Source organism: Trachemys scripta, chromosome 2 (assembly GCF_013100865.1).
Source record: "Trachemys scripta elegans isolate TJP31775 chromosome 2, CAS_Tse_1.0, whole genome shotgun sequence".
Classification (NCBI taxonomy): domain Eukaryota; kingdom Metazoa; phylum Chordata; order Testudines; family Emydidae; genus Trachemys; species Trachemys scripta.
In genome coordinates this window covers 215,632,223-215,651,953 of record NC_048299.1, presented here as the reverse complement: position 1 = coordinate 215,651,953, position 19,731 = coordinate 215,632,223, and the positions used below count along the sequence as shown (strand labels likewise).

General features: G+C 43.7%; 2 protein-coding genes across 4 annotated transcripts in view; one reads left to right on the top strand and one right to left on the bottom strand.

The window, feature by feature from the left end:
* Positions 1 to 1,443: 1,443 nt before the first annotated feature.
* LOC117873489 lies at positions 1,444 to 4,583 on the bottom strand. 2 transcript variants are annotated; one of them, XM_034762928.1, is made up of 2 exons: positions 2,726 to 4,583; positions 1,444 to 2,009 (listed from the first exon to the last, which is right to left on the bottom strand). In XM_034762928.1, exons 1-2 carry the CDS (start codon positions 2,979 to 2,981, stop codon positions 1,531 to 1,533), a joined length of 735 nt encoding a protein of 244 aa, XP_034618819.1. In that variant the 5' UTR covers positions 2,982 to 4,583; the 3' UTR covers positions 1,444 to 1,530. The 2 variants fall into 2 exon arrangements, with proteins under 2 accessions (XP_034618819.1, XP_034618820.1); XM_034762929.1 differs by having other exon boundaries at positions 1,444 to 2,006.
* A 163-nt stretch (positions 4,584 to 4,746) lies between these two features.
* The window catches only part of TCEA1 (transcription elongation factor A1), a 52,702-nt gene continuing 37,717 nt past the window's right edge, over positions 4,747 to 19,731 (top strand). Inside the window, exons 1-2 of one of the 2 annotated variants that reach the window (XM_034762925.1) lie at positions 4,747 to 5,037; positions 16,906 to 16,968. In XM_034762925.1, coding sequence (XP_034618816.1) covers positions 4,969 to 5,037; positions 16,906 to 16,968 — 132 coding nt within the window. In that variant the 5' untranslated portion in view covers positions 4,747 to 4,968. Of the gene's footprint in view, positions 5,038 to 16,905; positions 16,969 to 19,731 lie in introns of those variants that run through there. The other variant, XM_034762926.1, reaches the window with a different exon arrangement.

Here is a 19,731-nt window from a genome sequence, read left to right as displayed (position 1 = left end):
GTGTTGGACACGTTTGTCAGCAACACAAAGTTACAGGCTAAATACAAAGCAGATAATAGCCAATCCACAACAAACGTTGTTTAGCAGTTGTACAGATACATGAGTATCATCCAGAAATCTTTGCAGCAGATTGCACAAGTAAGGGGAGCTGTGACTATGCTGGGCTTGTCTAGATTATTCTTTGCTTCCATCTTCTGAAAAGGGGATGCATACAGGCAGGAGCATTGCTACAGCAATCAACATTCTGGTCACTAGTCACTCTTCCCACTGTCTTTTGAATTATTTTCTGGAATTTTCTTCAGTCCACCAGTCTGGTTGTAAGGTGTATGCATGTAATACTCCAAAGCAGCTGGCTTTTCAATGGCACTGGATAGCATTTAAGTTACCTTGCTATCATTTCCTTACCTATTACAGGATGGACATTAGTAAGGTTGCATTTGCAGCTGCTGAGGCATGCAGGGTGGGTTTGTTTTTTTGGGGTGTGGGTGTGGGACTGGGGCGGCACATTTCCAATAAGCAAAAACCATTTGAAAATGTTTCACTAGGACTGAAGACTTTAATTTCATTCTATTCACATTTTAAACTTGTTCAGGCTAACTCCGATTAAACACAATGGCTATGTTTACACTAGTTTTATTTTTTGTTTCTCACTAGTGCTGCCATTGGTAGCCCCGGCATAGACTGGCTGCCAACATTTTAACTGTCTCATCTAATGCTGGTTGGGAAAATGGCAGCAGCTGCCAGCAGTCTGTCTACACTAGAGCTGCTGCTGGTGGAACTGCAGTGGGGGGTAAAAATGAGCCATTTTAAGTAATAAGTCTAGAACAGACACAGCTCATTAAGACAGCAAGTGGTTTCTACCTAGACTAGGTCATAGTTTCCCAAAAGGTTTGGCCCCATCCACATTCAAAGTTGAGTTAAACCCGAATCAGTCCAAAACAATGTTTTAAAGGGTTTCAGCAAACATGGTGTAAGCCTCAGCCATGCTTGCTTACTTTTCAAAATCTGGCCCCTTTCTCAGACAGGCCACTCGCCTGTTTTTCTTAAAAATTCCCACCTTTGCTACCACTGGTGGAAAAACAAAGTCAACTATAGGCACAGCCTCAAAACTATTTCCTATTCCTGTAACTGCACAAGCAGTAGCCCCACTGTAGCTTAGCTGCTGTCATTTGAACCAATGTATCATTTCACCTGTCTTAAGCCACGTCTACACTACAAACTTATGTCAACTCAAGTTACGTCTCAGTACATTGCTTGTGTGCGTGAATATTTGGCTCCTTGCATCAGTGGTGCGTGCACTCACCAGGAGTGCTTGTATCAGCGTACTGCTATACCCCAGGAATAGGTATCCCACTGCGTATGTTGTGACCTAACAAAAATGAATTATGTTCCAAATAATAGAACTTTATTCTGCAACAAAATCAGTGCAAAAAAGGGGGCAATTTGAAAACAGATATTAAAAACTTAATTTAGCAAATTTTATTAAGAAAACAGAAATTACAACAGGGAAAACATTCATATCTATTTCAGCTATACATACACTAACCTGTGGGAGCCACGGTTGGTGTATCTGAAGCTCTGTTTGTCTTTAATTTCCCCTGGGGTGAAGGGTGAGGGGTAATGCAACAATCTCTGATGCCCCACAAAATGTGTGTGTGTGTGGGATGTAGGGAGGTCCCGATATTGAGTTCTCAATGGGCTGCAGAAGGAAGCAAGCCCAGGATCTATCGCATTTGTGTTTGCTGCCTGAGAAGCCCCATTATGTCTTGGTGCATCTCCGTCTGCTTTTCCCGCTGGGACTCCTGAGCCTTTCTTTCTCCTCTCCACTCTTTGCTTCTCCAAGCTGCCTGCAATGTTCATCCTGCAGGCCCAGTGCTCATGGTTCAATGTTGCACTGGCTTTCAAGATCTCACTGAACTTGTCATCCCAAGTCCTCTTCTTTCTCCTCATCTGACTCGGGTGTTCTGTGGGTGTGAAGGGGGAGACCTTACATGCTGCAATGGCAGCTGCTGAAGATAAAACACAGAGGTACCATTGTCAGTGTATGCACTAAAGAAAGCAAAACTTAAGATGCTGATCTCACTCTTCTTGCTCCCCTAAAGTTTTAAGCACTACATTCTCACTTCTTCTTGGGATTGTTTGTGCACTGTTTCAGTCACAGCTCCAGCCAGTGTCTGTGGCCTGCCTGGAGTTGGGGAAATGAGAGGGGAATTGCTCAGTTGCATGATTCTAATAGTAAAGGGAAATGGGACTGAAAATTGGCACTGTTTTCCACAGGTAGTGGTGATTTATCTCACACCTGAGGGTAATAAAGGCAGAGAGAGCACAGACCTGTATGCTGTTAGTCTGTGTACTGCAGTGGTGCCTGCTGAACTTATTGCTGAATGGTGTGGGAAAGCATCTTACCACGGAGGAAGAAATAAGGCAGCCTTCCCTACAAACTTTTGGCAGAGGATTGCAGAGTACCTCTATGAACGTTTCATTGAGACCTCTCAGGAGGATTCAAGGGCATCCTGTGCCCTGTGTATGTAAACAAACTGCTCTGCATGGCCACCCCCTGCCGAAACCTACAAGGGAATGAGAAGCAGATAGCAATTCTACCTCTCTTGATTGTACCACTACCTTTTCTAGCAAAATGAAAGGTCAAAAGATGTATCCTGCTACTTTGGGAATGCCATCTCTGTAGCTGAAAATCTAGCTATCTATATATTTACTCTTCCCTTACATTGGGCTTGACTGGTGAACTGGCTAGACTGCAGTGGGGTCAAAAACAGGCCCTGGCTTGCTGTGTACCAGGATCCCCTGGTCACCTGTCTCCCATTCTCCTCCTTCTCCCTGTTCACAGCAGGCGTCTGTGACTCCGGCTCCTTGAAGGTATCCATGCTGCTGTGAGGGTTGAGAGTGATGTCTCTGCTGAGTACAGCACGCAGCATGACACACGTAGTAAATGTGGCAGGTCTGCGGCTTGGTATCACATCCATTTGTTGTCCTCCCTGGCCTTCTGGTATGCCTTCTGCAGCTCCTTAGCAACATTGCTGCTAGTCCCTGTTGTACCCCTTTTCCTGCATCTGCTGAACAATCCGCTCATAGATGTTGTTGATTTGGAGCTGTGCCTTCATAGCCTCCTCTCCCCACAGGCCCAGAAAATCCAATATCGCATGTCTACTCCAGACACGAGTGTGGCTAGAGTGTGTAGCCAGCATAATCAGCTGGCAAGTTGCACTCAACAATGGAGAGCTGCTAGGTGTGCTTTCCAAGCTGGGCAATCAGGAAAAAAGGAGTTTCAAAAATTTGTGGGGCTTTAAAGAGGCAGGGGTAATTCTGGTCTCCATGACCCCTGAGCAATGGAATTCACATTGTTGACCAGAGCAGTTCATGAGAGGCACTGTGGGACAGCTGTAGAGGACAGTTAGGGTCAAAATAAATAACGCAGTGTCTATGCTTGCATTGCATCCACCTAAGTTTGTTGATTGTGGCTTTATGCTGCTTGGGGAGATGGTGTTACTATGTTGGAGTAAGGGGGCACTTACATGGGTGGGAGACCAATTTAAGTGTACATGTACAACTAGGTTGACATAAGATGCCCTGAGTCGACCTAACTTTGTAGTGTAGAGCAGGCCTCTGTGCAGCTATGGACAAGAGGAGAATTAAAACACCATGTGGCCAGTCTACACAAGAGCTAAGGTTGGCAATTTCCAGACTAGTGTGGACACAAGCTCCAGTCGCAGGTTTGGTCAATACTGCAGAATTAGGTCAATGTAAGGCAGCTTACATCAACCTAATTATGTCAGTGTCTACACCATAGCCTTGCTCCCACTGATGTAAGTGCCCTACTACACCACCAAAATGACAAAATAACTCCACCTCCACGAGAGGCATAGGGTTTACGCTGCTGTAGTTAGGGCAAGGCAGTGTCCACGTATACATTAAGGGTTACTTACATCAGCTGTTGGCTGCCATTCTTGTGAATTTCATGACTCCAGCAGGGAGCCATGAAACTGACAAAAACAAACAAACAAACAGGCGCCCAGCTCTGGTGTCACCCTGAGGTGACTGGGGGCTCCAGCTACAGCCCTGCTGCTCCCAGCTCCCCACTCCGAGCCAGGCTGCTGCCCAGGCTCCCCTCTCTCCACACTACCCTTTAATAGTAGTGAAAGCACTCCTAGCAAGGACGGGCACCAGGGACAGAAGGAGGGTAGTGTGGACACGACCGCAATGATTGCGGTGGCTGTAGCTAGACTTAAGTTTGTACTGTAGGGATGCCCTCAGTGAAGTGAAACCAACAAGGGGAGCAGAAAGTGGCTTGTTGGGAATCCTGCTCCCGACCAATCAAGAAGCAAGGCGGCGTGGGGCTTGTGGGGAGCCTCCTTCCCCTCCAGGCAGTAACAGCGCTTCGGGGAGAGACGCGGAGCAGCCACTCGTCCTTACAAGCGGTCGTTGTGAGGAGCCGTCAGGGAACCACGGTCTGGAGACTGCAGCTCCCGCACCTGTCCGGGCCCAGCAATTAGCGCACCGCAGGGGCGGGGGAACCGGCTCCCCACCGCCCTGAGGAGCGGGGTGCGGAGCTGCCGCGGTGTAGCGCGGGCCTCTGCGCGCGGCGCCGCCCGGCGGACGCACCTAGTGAGCCGGCGGCAGTCCCAGCCCCAGCTCGCTGCTTCCGGAGTCCCGGGCACCTCCCGCCCGTGGGGGCAGGGCCCGCGCCGCTAACCCCGCCTACCCCAGCTCCCCCCCGCGCGGGTGGATGCTCTCGGGCTGCCTCAGTGAGGTCTGTCTCCCGTGGCTGGTGCTTGATGAGCGCTGCCTGGCGCCGGCGCCGCCGCTCGGGCTGCTGGGTTCATTTGTTATCCGGCGGCCTGGCTCCATTGCTGCACTGAGGGCCCTGAGCGGCTGCGTCCGCGGCCGGTCCCCTCTCGTCTCTATTGTGTGTCCCGCAGGCCCAGCCCGCGCCCCGCTCGGGCCTCAGCAGCCATGAGCACAGAAGACGAGATCATCCGCATCGCCAAGAAGATGGACAAGATGGTGCAGAAGAAGAACGCGGTGAGCGGCCGGGCGGGGGGAACAGCGCCCCGCTCTCCTCCCGCGCGGGGCCAGCTGGGGCCTCCGCCCTGTTGCCTGTCAGCGCTTGGGGTCCCGGCGCTCGTCGCGCGCCGCTCTCTGCCCCTCCCCCCATCGCAGGGTGCCTCGCGCCCAGTTGGGAGGTGTGACGACAACCGTCCCCCGGGCGCGCTGTCTGGGCCAACTCCGCCTGCTCCCGGTGCCCCTTCGGCCAGCGGAGAGCCGGGTTGGGCCGTGAGCCGGGGCGCCGCAGCGGTCCGGCACCGGGTCTCCTCTTGTCCGGGGTGGGCTTGTTCCAGTGAGTGCGCGCCGGGGTCTCTTCTCCCCTGCCCCGCGTGGGCTGTCACCGGGACCTGCTGGGCTCGGGTAATACGAGCCCCTCGCTAGGTCCCCAGCAGCGAGCGAGTCGCCGACGTGACCGGAGCGGGAGCGAAGCAGCGGGCTCGATGGGCTTGGGGAGGGGACGCTCAGCAAGTGGCGGGTTGGCCGGGGAGCCCCGGTAACGCCCCGCAGCCCGGGCTGGCAGACAGGTCCGGTTACACACGTTGCCTTCAATCACTAACATGAAGTTGTGTCACGTGAGAGTTAAAACCCGAACTGAACAATGGAGAGTAACTCCGGCGCTGGGGATTAGCTGTACCAACCCTCTGAAACGGCCCCCAGCACCGCATACGCTGGCAGCTGGGACCGTTCATAGTTGTTACTCTAGGCAAATGATCAAGCCAGGCGCATTTACTATGTTAATAAATACAAGTAGCAGCTGGTGCCGTATGAATAGAGGTGGAGTTTTACAGAACACTTGGATCCCGATGGTTGGTTAGTTCAAATAGAAACAAGGTTCTCTAGTGTTAAAGACCTCAATTTGTTCCTGTGAAGCAACACGTAACTTGGGCAGTTAACACAGAATGCTTATCCCATCCTCTGCGTATCTCCTCCTTACAAATATGTCACTGCAAGAGTCCAGGGACAGTCTGTTAACCTGTTCAGGTGAATTATGAACCAATGAAGCTTTGAGGAAACAATACCATCATTGCTATTTCATTTATTGGTATCTTCTGTATGGACTAGTAATTCAGACAACTGTATTTAAAGTTAGATTTTTTCAGTGTTTTAATGAGGTTGTTAAATCCTAAATCTCATTGAGTCTTTAGGAATGAGCTGACTGGGAATCCACTCTAGAGAATTTTTCTTAACTAAATGCAGTGTGGACAATTTTGTTTTCTGTCTAAGGTGTAATCTTTCTATGGCTGGTCTTCCTAGACTTAGGGACTGTTAGAAAAAAATCCTTGTTACGGTTTGGCTGGTGCTGAACCCAGTCTAATTATGATTGTAGACCAGGACAAACTATATTGAGCACTGTTTCAGGAACCTTGGTACATCTTAATCAGCCCTATCAGTTAAACCAGGTTCAGCACCAGTGTAGCTCAACCTGTTGCTGACACCCATTGGTGGCAACAGGTAGCTTTCCTACTCTACATAAGGTTCTTGGGTCTGACTGACATTTTTCTAAGAGGATGAATATTCTCAATTTTTCTCTTTCCCCCTTGTTTATTCATTTGATGTTCTCTTTTTTTTCTGCTCCCTGCTTATTTCATTCTACATGCACATGTGCATACCAAGGATAGTAAGCACAGATAGATACAATACTACCCTCAATTACAGGAAGAGCACCTGAATTCAACTCAGTGGATTTTTCTTTTCTATGTTTTCCTTAATAATTTTTTGCAAATAATTTTGTGCCTTAGAGACAACCTCTGAACAGAGATCACCTGTCACGAGTGACTACTTGCAGAATCCACAGAAAACCACCATGCTCTAATGTAAAAACCTTTGAAGAGAGACCATCTCTTAGAAGAGGCCACTTTTACTAACTCCCATGAGTGGTTGCTCTTGACTGGTATTACTATATTTCTTTTCAAATCTTGCAGTACGTTCTCACTTGACCCTGCAATATAATCAGAATACTAAATTAATGACATACTATACAGACCATTCCTGAAATTTACCAAGCTATCACACGCAAGATTATAATTTTATTGGAGGATGAAGCTGAATTGATAAGTGATCTCTCTCTCACACAAATAACAAAGTTTCTGACAGCAACTTCATATTTACATAGTTTTCCACAGTATGAACTGCTCCTTTTGGAAAATCTTTTAGTCAGTTTTTGTTTTTTATGCTGACAAATACCCTTTTTTTAAAAAACACTGCCTTGGAGCATTTGAATAAAATCTTGATGCATTGCTGCAACTGAAAATGATTTGACTGACATATATGTCTATGTGCAAACATTTCCAAGGACACTTTTTGAGCCCTAATTTGTCAAAGAACAGATGGGAAGGGATGATTTTATTTAACCTCCCATTGAAAATCTTTCTCCATGGCTCATAACAGAACATTTAGTTGTAGTATCCCAGTTGTCTGGAATTTGACTTGTGATGAATTGAAAAGTATAACATCAACATGGACATCCATTTTTTTTTCATGGATAGACTATTGGTGCTCTGTAAATAATAAATTGGCTTGTTAAATTGCTGCTGTGCTGAACTAATATACTGAGCTTAATCAAAAGTAATAATACGTAGTTTTGTTTCAACAGGCAGCGATCACACAAGATTGTATTGAAATACTACACTTTATAACATACAACACTTGACACGTCTCAGATACGTTATACTGTTCCTCCAATAAGATTGTAATTAAATTGAAATGTACTATTCATTATTCAGTTGCACCTTACCTGTAGCCTTAGTTAAAAATGTGTACCATTTATTTTTATTTTATATTTTCATCAGTGTAATGAATGTCCTTATTGAAATGCGTAGGAGCATGTGGGCAGAGGTAATGTTGCACATATGAATTTTCAAAAACCAAGGACAGCTCAGTAAGTTTAGAGAAGAAAAGGTAAGAGGAAGTATTTAATCTTACTAGATTTAAATTTAGCTCCCCTTAATAGAACAGACCATTACTGTGTAACTAACTTTACATTTCAAGTGTCAGAGGGGTAGCCGTGTTAGTCTGGATCTGTAAAAAGCAACAGAGTCCTGTGGCACCTTTAAGACTAACAGGTGTATTAGAGCATAAGCTTTCGTGGGTGAATACCCACTTCGTCAGACCCATGCCATTACATAGGTATTACTTTAAAAAGTTACTTTGTTTTATAACCTATAACTTTTAAATTAGTCAATGCAGACATTTTCCCTCAGATTGTGATTTGATTAATCTGGGTGAGTTGTGAGAGGATATTTTTTTGTTTTGTTTGTAAACTGCACTAGCTAGATATTGAGACTTATTTCTCAGTTATTGAGGGTGTCAGCAAATCAATTGTGAAAAGGGAGTATGGTTTTTAAGGATTTTATATAGGAATAAAGTTACTTTAAAAGTTTATTTGCTGTTTCAAGTGGATGGCTGTACATGTCTGAGATGAGATTGTAAGTGTAGGTCCTTTCAACAGTTATCAAAGCCAACTGAAATACTGAACTACTGCGTTTTTTTGTGCAGAAAATTGTGTGACTACTTCACAAAATAGTTGCTGTGACAAAGTGGTTTTTGACCTCTTTCGTATATTAGCTCTATGTTAAAACAGAAATAGTGTTGGGTTTTTCCTGTCACGGAGTCCCCGGGGTGTAACCTGGACTGTGGGACCTCTGAGCCCTCCAAACCCAACAACCTGGGGTGTCCCTATCACATTGTGATGCTGTGACACACTACAAACCTCTGGCAGGTACTGCACTTACATAGCCATCCACAGCAGGGACACACCCAGCTGAGTTATATGAATGATCTCCCAGCCACTCATGAACCATCAGTAGAGAGGCTTCAGCCAATTTCCCCCTAGCTCTAGCCCCATCCCAGAACTGAACAGTCTTTCACTGCTCAAAAGCCTGACCAATGTACACTCATTACTTAGTTCACCACTTCTTCATAGGAAAGTGGACCTGCACCAGCCATTGTAATTTGAGCTGAGATTCCCAAAACACTTCAACCAAAAGCACACTGTTTTAGGTAAAATACAAAACAGATTTATTAACTACAGATAGATTTGAAGTGTTTATAAGTAGCAGACATAGAGATTAAAGTTGGTTACCTAAGAAATAAAAATAGAAATGCAATCTAAATTCTGATTTTAGCAGACTAAGCAAAATTTGAATCCTAATAGATGTTACAGGCACTTTACAGTTCCTTAATACTCAGACTAGACTTCCTTCCAGATGATCTTCGAGATGTTGAGATGGGGTCGAGGGGAAGAGAGACCAAGTGATAATGTCACTGTCACTCTTTTATACTTTCTTCTAGCTGCTAGAAAGATCCTTGCTGTGACATGGGTTAGTCCACCCCCATGGCATATGAGCAGAGCCAGATTAGCTCTCCTGTGGGCCCGGGGCTATTAAATTTTGTGGGGCCCCTATATACAAGTCTTTTTCCTAATTTAAAACAAAATGATCACAATTATGGCATCGAGGCTATTAATGCTATACTAAACTTGCCTTTTAATTAACGTAAAGATGTTCTGTGGTTACATTTCAGTCTTAAAACATGTAGATTATAGTTAATTCAAAACAGCCAACTACTTACCTTAGAACAGCTGTTATGTTAGTTTCTGTCTGGGAGGGAGTTTGGGTGTAGGAGGGGGTGCGAGGTACAGGCTCCGTCCAGGAGGTGCTTACCACAGGCGGCTCCCGGCTGGTGGCGCAGCAGGGCTCAGGCAGGCTGCATGCCGTGGCCCCACACCACTCCTGGAAGCAGCTGGCTGCTGGCACGTCTTTGCGCGCTCCTGGGGGGAGGGGGACAGTGTATCTCTGTGTGCTGCCCACAAGCACCACCCCCGCAGTTTACGTTGGCCAGATCCCGGCCAATGGGAGCTGCGGGGATGGTGCTGGGGGTGGGGGTAGTGCTTGGAGCCCGCCAGGGCCACAGAAACGTGCCAGCAGCTGGCCACTTCCAGGAGTGGCATGGGGCCACGGCATGCAGGCAGACTGCCTGAGCCCTGCTGCGCTGGGGCTCCCCTTAGCCTGGGGCCCTGGATTACAGCCCCTAAAGCCCCTGCATTAATCCAGCCCTGCGTATGTCCCTTCTCTGAGTAACCTCTGGGATATTGGATTCTTTTTGATGGGCTGCCAAGGTCTTTCTGGCCCTCCTTTGTTACAACTGAAAGGCTTGCTGTGGGTATCTCCCAACCTCACAACATTTCAGCAACATGTATAGCAATACTTCATAAATTCACATACAGTGGTAGTACATACAATCAACAGAATATTAATGTTCAAGTGATCAAGACTTAAAATGATACCTCAGAAGATATACTTTGTACAAAACATATCAGAATGATCTGACAGTGGTGAATATGGGGGTTCCACAGTGCTACTTGGAGGTACAGTGTTACAATCCCCTCTTTCCCCGATCTCCAGTCTAGCCATAAAGAAAGGAAGGGTTGTAGTGACTTCATGCTATAATAATTTCCAAGAAATTGTTGAATAACTCTAACAGTACAGCACTAACATACATCTTAATACCAGAAGAAGATGCTGATGACTCTTACTCAGACTTTTGCCTCAAGTATAATTCAACAAATTACATTATTTTTGTGAAAACGTATATGAAGCTAGACCTTTCAGTGCTATTTGAAATACCAACAGGCCAGGGTAGAACTTCGCCTCCAATTTTGCTCATCCCCAGCCTATGAAAAATGTCTAAAGTTGGCCAGAGGTAACATACCTTGGGGGGGGGGGGGGGGGGGAAGGAATTGAGTTGTGACCCTCCGTTGTGCTTCAAATCAGAAAAAAGGCCTGTAAAGATTAAAAAAACAAACAAACAAAAAAAACCCCTAAAAGTTCAAGGATTTATACGCTACCCTGTATTTCTTGGAAGACCAGTCCTATGGGTGACTGAGCAGCAAGCTCTGTTATAGAACAGATACCAAGGCAGTGAAACCTGACAAGAATGTTTTTATTCAATTCTCAAAAGACTTTGATTTTTGTTTTCTTTTGTTAACACTTAATACTAATCAAAGAGTTGGGGGGGGGAGGGGAGGGGGGATTCAACATCCCTGCCCTTTCAAGCCCGGGTCTGAGAAAGCTCTCAATTGATATTTTTGGGCCTTTCAACTGAGACCTTCAGCAAAAAAACAGGCCCTGGCCCTGAGCCTCGCCACACCCAAACTCCTGCTGGCGGGGGATGGAGACTGAGACTGCCCCAGCAGTGGCCAATGCGCCTGGCCAAGGGACTGCCCAAGCTGCTCAGGTGACCCCCAGGCCAGGTGCACTGGCCACTGCAGAAGTCACGGAGGTCACGGAAAGTCACAGAATCTGTGCCCTCTGTGACAAACACGAAGCCTTAATCATCATCACTAAATAAATCGTCAGTCAGAACTTAGCTGACCATTTTGTTGATAATGGGTAGATGCAAAATAAAACCCAACTTACTCTTCTATAGTTATATTGGTTTTGCTGCACTAAGAAGTAAACTTTTACTTTTGTAAGCAAAGAGATGGTGTAAAAAGTTAAATGTTCAGTTAAACATGTCAATATTATTTTTGCAGGCATCACTGTAATAAAAGTAAACAAACTCAAAGTGGGAAAGGGAGATTCGGGCTGAGAGAAGAGTGGGATTGTGCTAATGAGTTAGGAGGAGAGCATGCTGTGGGATACAGCTCTGGATGGCTATGGTCTGGGAGCAGTGGGAAGGTGATGTACTTGACCTTGTAGAACAGCCACTGTCTAACCACACCACACAGGAGCAGAGTAAGCTATGCTTGATAAAGGTTTGCTTAAATGCAGGGAGGAGATCTAAACAGTCTAAGGCCTACACTACAAACTTACATCAGTACAACTACGGTGCTCAGCGTGTGAAAAATGAACACTCCCCGAGCAATATAGTTATACCGACCTAACCCCAGGTGTAGAAACTACAACTGCACTGACAGGAGAAGCTCTTCCATCGATATAGTGGTGTCTTCGCTACAGCATTGTACAGGTAGACAACCCCTTCTTTCTTTATTTCTTGGTGTCTAGAAAGGAGGAGACTTGCAGAAGTATATAGGATCAAAATAAATGGCTCATAATCCAAAGGGGATGAGAAATAACGAGGGTATAATGTAAAAAGTGAATTGTTATAGGGACTGGGTAGCTGTACATCCAGGTTATTAGTGACAGTTGTTAGAATCTAATAACTGTTCAGTCTTTGAAATTAATTGATCTGTCTAGTACCTAGTGGACAGGTGTCTACATCACAGACTACAAATTGCACTAATTGGCTGTTTGTCTTAGCCAAAAACAAAACTGAATAGACCCTGAACTACATAGGAAAACTCAAATACACTTAAATTCCTGGAGATCTTTCAGGTTCAGGAAGGAGGTACAATGAGAGGGCATGGGAGACAGACTGCACTTTGCGACCTCTGCTGTGTTGTAGCCACAGAAAAAGTCTTTTGGCCTCCAAGCCAGCCAATCTGGCATTTCTTAGCAGCAAAGAGTTCATTTTAAAACACCGAATTGCTTAGAGATGGTGGTTAAGTGTATAGGTGGACAGAATCAGAAGGCTGCTTCTTTAAAGCTTCTGAATCATGAGTATAGAGGTGAGATACAGTCTGGCCTTCTCTCCTTTCCCTGTGCTCCCTTCCCCCCTCAAAAAAAAACGAAACACATGGAATTTAGGATAATTAGTAATAAATATAAAATCTGTATCACAAGAAGTTTGTTAGAGGATTTGTTAATGAATGTTGGCGGCTGATTATCATACTTTACATGTAAGAACAGGGATAGGCAACCTATGGCACGCGTGCCGAAGGCAGCACACGAGCTGATTTTCAGTGGCACTCACACTGCCTGGGTTCTGGCCACCAGTCCGGGGGGCTCTGCATTTTAATTTAATTTTAAATGAAGCTTCTTAAACATTTAAAAAACTTTATTTACTTTACATACAACAATAGTTTAATTATATACTATAGACTTATAGAAAGAGACCTTCTAAAAACGTTAAAATGTATTACTGGCACACGAAACCTTAAATCGGAGTGACTAAATTAAGACTCGGCACACCACTTCTGAAAGGTTGCCGACCCCTGTGTAAGAACATAAGAACGGCCATACTGGGACAGACCAAAGGTCCATCAAGCCCAGTATCCTGTCCTCTGACAGTGGCCAATGGCAGGTGCCCCAAAGGGGATGAACAGACAGGTTATCATCAAGTGATCCACGCCCAATCCCAGCTTCTGGCAAACTGAGGCTAGGGACACCATTTCTGCCCATCCTGGCTAATAGCTATTGATGGCCCTATCTGACATGAATCTATCTAGCTCCCTTTTGAACCCTGTTATAGTATTGGCCTTCACAACACCCTTTGGCAAGGAGTTTCAGAGGTTGACATTACATTGCATGAAAAAATACTTCCTTGTGTTTGTTTTAAACCTGCTACCTATTAATTTCATTTGGTGGCCCCTTGTTCTTGTATTATGAGGATTAAATAACACTTCCTTATTTACTTTCTCTATACCACTCATGATTTTATAGACCTCTATCATATCCCCCCTTAGTCGCCTCTTTTCCAAGCGGAAAAGTCCCATTTTTATTAATCTCTCCTCATATGGAAATCGTTCTATACCCCACCAATCATTTTTGTTGCCCTTTTCTGAACCTTTTCCAATTCCAATATATCTTTTGTGAGATGAGGCGACCACATCTGCATGCAGTATTCAAGGTGTGGGTGTACCATGGATTTATATAGAGGCAATATGATATTTTCTGTCTTACTATCTATCCCTTTTTTGATGATTCCCAACATTCTGTTCGCTTTTTTGACTGCTGCTGCACACTGAGTGAATGATTTCAGAGAACTATCCACAATGATGCCAAGATCTTTCTTGAGTGATAACAGCTAATTTAGACCCCATCGTTATATATGTATAGTTAGGATTATGTTTTCCAATGTGCATTACTTTGCATTTATCAACATTAAATTTCATCTGCCATTTTGTTGCTCAGTCATCCAGTTTTGTGAGATTCTTTTGTAGCTCTTCGCAGTCTACCTGGGACTTAACTATCTTGATTAGTTTTGTGTCATTTGCAAATTTTGCCACCTCACTGTTTACCCCTTTTTCCAGATTGTTTATGAATATGTTAAATGGGACTGGGCCCAGTACACGACTGGGCCCTGGGGGACACCACTATTTACCTCTCTCCATTCTGAAACCTGCCCGTTTATTCCTACCCTTTGTTTCCTATCTTTTAACCAGTTACCAATCCATGAGAGAACCTTCCCTCTTATCCCATGACTGCTTATTTTGCTTAAGAGCCTTTGGTGAGGGACCTTTTCAAAGGTTTTCTGAAAATCTAAATACACTATATCCACTGGATCTCCTTTGTCTGCATGCTTGTTGACCCTGTCAAGGCTGTATCCCCACTTTGAACTTTAGGGTACAAATGTAGGGGCCTGCATGAAAACTTCTAAGCTTAACTACCAGCTTTTAATTAAAGAAAAAGGTAAAAATCATCTCTGTAAAATCAGTATGGAAATTAACCTTACAGGGTAATCAAACTTAAAGAGCTCAGAGGACTCCCCTCTAGTCTCAGGTTCAAAGTACAGCAAACAAAGATAAACACTCTAGTAAAAGGTACATTTACAAGTTGAGAAAAACAAAGGAAAACTAACACGCCTTGCCTGGCTATTTACTTACAAGTTTGAAATTGGAGAGACTTGTTTAGAAAGATGTGGAGAACCTGGATTGATGTCTGGTCCCTCTCAGTCCCGAGAACGAACACACTCCCAAACAAAGAACACAAACAAAAGCCTTCCCCGCCCAAGATTTGAAAGTATCTTGTCCCCTTATTGGTCCTTTAGGTCAGATGCCAGCCAGGTTACCTGAGCTTCTTAACCCTTTACAGGGAAAAGGATTTTGGAGTCTCTGGCCAGGAGGGATTTTATAGTACTGTACACAGGACAGCTGTTACCCTTCCCTTTATAGTTATGACAGACCCCCTCAAAGAATTCTAGTAGATTGGTGAGGCATGTACGTAGCCTTTTTCATCCTGAGGAAAACACAAGACTTTATGGAAACATTCAGGTATTTGGGGGGTTGTATCACTGGGAGATCCATTTCTATGAAGCTTCTTTTCAACAATACAGAGCTTCTGAACTTCACAGGACAGGCGTCCTCCTTTGTTAGGAACCAGGGGAGACTAGGCAGAGATACTTGCTTAGGATTCACCTTGCATGCTTTTCCTTTGCAGCGCCAATTAAGAGCTCATAAGCATACAGGGTATCGCTGGATAAAATAAATGACTTTGGTTAACCACAATTTTGGTAGCTGAAGTTTGCTTGTATATAGAATACTAGTCAAACGCAGCCATTCTGGGATGGGAGCCACCAGCACACTGTACAGTACACTGCATTAGGGTGAGGGGGGAAGATTTTGTCCAAGATGTTTGGGCAGACACACAACCTTGATAAAACTGCAACGGGAGCCTTAATGTCCATGCATCTCAGAGAGAACTTTTTTTTTTTTCTTCTTTTCCCTGGAGTGTGACTGAAAGTGACACCTTATTCAGCCAATCTTGCTTCCTGAGTGTATTCAGAATAATATCTGTTTACAGTATTGACTAAAGTTTAGGTTTTTTTTTTTTTTTTTTAAATCTGTTGTTAGTTGGCCTAACCTCAGTGCAGCTTAGTTGAGTGATTCTGTTCTGGATCATGCATCAACTACAAAATGAACTAGGTGATGAAACAGGGCTTTGGAAACAGTGTTCCGACTGTGGAGTAAACTCCAGGCAAAAACCTGCAGCTCTACTGCTCCGGAGCTGCTCCGCCCTTCAGCTCTGGGCTCTGCTCCAAAGCCCAGGAATCTACATCAGTGATACATGAACCAGAAAGAACTCAGATCCCAGGTTGAGTTTACATTGTTGTCCATTAGAGAGAGAGAGTTTTCACATGTAAACTGATTAGATTTGATTTAGTGGGATTAAGACAAGTATGGATCCATGCCCCGCAATTTATAACTCTTAGGTGCAGAACCTCATTTTAAGGTCTGAAAGATCCACTTGCAGTACATGCATGGGATTCTGTGTATTAGATTGGAGATGAATGTAGTGATAAGTGGTTGCAGATAGATGTAGCTTGAAAGTCTTAATTCAACTTTTTTCACTTGCAGAACTTTTGAGTGATTTAGAAAAATAAACACCATCCCAAGGGGAAAACTACACCTGTGTGTAGTAAAATACTGTAATCTGGCTACCTGTGTAGGATACCTTTAAAGAAATGTATATAATTTCATGTTCTACCCATGCCAACATAAATCCAGTTAAAAATAGTTCTGGTAGAGGAACTGGTTACCTAAGGATTGGTAATGGGATATATAAAGCCTTTCATCTTCAGGTTTCTTATTCTAATCTAGCCCAGGTCATTACGGGCTCAAACATGCTGCTGTGTGATGTCTGTCTGGTGAACTGGAGTGAAATGAGTCTGCTGTAAATCCACTTCCCAAGGTATAGGTATCGATGTGACTGTAACCACCCCCACAAATAGCATTACTTGGAAATCTTAGTAGAGAGACCAAAAACTAAATGGTGTGGGACTAAACTGCTCTCATCCCCAAGATAGTACCTCCAGATTGAGGCTGAGGCAGACCCTTGATTTTAAGAGTCTGGAAAAACTTGCAGTGTCACTTCTTGTGCTAAGCTTGTTCCGTGGATAAACAGTATTTAAGTCTTCAGAGTTATCAGTCTGGAACCTTTCACAGAACTAAAACTTATACTGTGGGGTTTTAAAGAGATATCACTTGTTTTCTGCTAAATGTTCTAAAAGTTAACTGTGTAGGAAATAAAATATATTTTGAATAATACTTTTATGCATGTTTTACAGGCTGGGGCACTGGATTTGCTAAAGGAGCTTAAGAATATACCTATGACCCTTGAGTTGTTACAGGTAAATTTTTTACATTGCTGTTATATTTTAAATATGAGCTTTTAAATGGCAAAAATAAAACCTAAGAGATTCTTAGATGCAGATCTGAGGTCCACCAGACTATTCTCTGTTCCTTCATCGGAGTACAGTGGAAAGGGTTTCGTTTAGATTACAAAATCTTTGGGGTAGGGAACTGCTTCTTTGCTTGTCAAGTACTGTACACCTGTGCTGCTTTGCAAATAATAAACCAAAATATATTGTCCATTTACCTAGACTGAGTCTTTCTGTCAGTTTGCATGCACCACTATAACTGGAATACACACAGACAAGCCATCTCAAAGAACCACAGTTACTGTGCAGTAAATAACCAGTCTTTTCCTCCACACCAACTTATGACAACTCTTTTAGATTAGCTCTTGTCCAGGAGCAAGCCCTTGCAGATGCTTTTAAAACTTTTCTGTTTTATATATGGGCTAGAAAGATTGTGCATTGAGGCACAGCCTGAGAAAAAGGCAGCTTATCAACTATGTCGGCCTATTAGGGTGTTTCAGAGACGTATATTAGAGGCACAAATCTGCTGTGCTTTTGCACTGAGGAAGGAGAGAAACCTATTACAACTCTTTACAGGTGTAGCATGCTCTCTCCCTCTTGGATCTAGTCAACTCCACTGATCAGATCATAAGTGAGTGGAGCCATAGTTCTGCCCTGCCCTGTCTACTTGTTCACAGGGGGGATATGTTGGGTATGCAGCCCCTTTCTGCTTTCCCTGTATCTTAGTCGGTGAATAGGGTAGGTCTTATACAGCCATGCAGGTAAGTATAGGGGAGCCTAATATTCCCTTGCTCCCCCTTGCATCTGGTGAGGTGAGAGTGGTGTACAATCTAGCTCTCTTTTTGAGCTTTACCTATATCCAGGTATGTCTTTAATTGAAAACTAGGCTTTAATTGGGCCACAAGTAATCTTGCATTGAGAGGGGGAAAAAAATCTATGATGATGACATTTTCCCGAATCTGCAAAGCTCTTGGCATTGTCCCATGAGGAAACGTAATGGTATTATACTTAATAATTGTAACGCTTGGTAGCAAGTGCTATAATTAAGGTTGGAGGATACTTTCAAATATTACTCTGTTTTTACTTGCTTATAACTTTAATAGAATACTTTCGATAATCTAGTTTCGGCCAAAAAATGAATTTTTGGTGGTTGCAAGTTTAAAGGAAACCCTTCTAGCTGTGTCTGAGTTATGAAGCTGAATGGTTTTTTCCCACTCTGTTAGAAGAATTTCCACACTTTATTTGTATGATTAAAAGCAGATGGACTATGAAACTTGCATGTTACTCAGCAGTGAGTAAGCTCTTGGGCTAAAGTAATTGGATGTATAATAATTGTGAAAAACTCAATAGACAGCTAAGATTTTTACCAGAGTCTAATGAAGGCCTTTCTTCTTTGTGACATTGCAATACGCACTGCCGCTGTGACAATTTGAATTAGAGGCATTGTACGTAAAATGCAGTCTTCCCAAATGACTCTTTAACAGTAAGGCTGCACAGATATTTGCATTTCCTGATTAATTTTAAGGTTTCAATGGCAGTGCTAGCCTTGCCACATTGTATGTCCTGTATATTTTGTGGAGTACACTTATAAATTATATTGTTACTGTTCCAGAGAAAAGACTGCATGTATCCAGTGTGGTTGAGTTAACATTGCAGGAAAAATTCCATCAATTTTTTAAAAGTTTTATATTTGCCACTTACCATACTAAATGCAAAGAATTTTATTAGCTATGGAAGTCTATGAAGGATCCAAAAGTGCTTTACAGACTGTGTATAAATTCCTCTACTGCCAAAGTCCAGCCATCTATGAGGTGGGAAGATGGCGGCCATGTAGCTAAGTCGGTGCACAGCGCCATGAATGAAAGCCTGAGGTGGGATGGAGAAACTTTGACCAAAAAAGGCAGGACAAATTCCGCTCTTATTGCATGAGACCTTCAAGGTCCATGTGGATTAAGTGTGGTCTTTGTTTTAACTGCATCAAAATTGATTAAACAAATTGATGACTGGAATTCCAATTCATAGTTCCAGAGAAATATAGATTTCATACCCGATACGTACATTGCTAACCTATCTTCTTTACCTCTCTATTGCTGTACATTGGCTTAAATTATCAAAGAAGGAAATGCCATACTTTAAGACCAAAAATGCCACTCTGTTGTGCCAAAACATAATTTATAATTCTCAGTTTCTTGTTGCTTGTAACTTTATATTAAGCTAATGTTTCAGGTTTGACTTAATCATGGATTTTTCTTATGGTTTACGTATAAGGTTAAGATATTGGAAAAACCCACCAAACAAAATAACATTGTGTTCTTTGCTCTCTGAGCTGATAGTGCCATCCTTCCCTAAGAGGGAGCTACTTGTCCAATGGATTCCGCCTCTCCTATCTTGCCTGATGCTTGTAGCAGTGTCCTGAGACAGTTATGGGATCTATAAAAGAAAGAAGCTCCTCCTTACCACATTTTTCCCCTGCCCCCCAAAAGAACTATAAAGATTGGAATATCTTTGTAAAAGGGCATGGTGGATAGTTTACTTCATTGGTTAAGTAATAAAGTACTTAATTTGCTAAGACTTCGAGGAAACAAGCCAGATAGATTAAGATTTTCATCACTGTTCTGTATAAGCCATATCACGCTACGTTTTGACCAACACATTTCTCTGCCACGCACGCCTCTCATCTCATTTAGTTTAGAATTTAATAATCACACATTTTTTTAAGTTAGAGATTTCCCA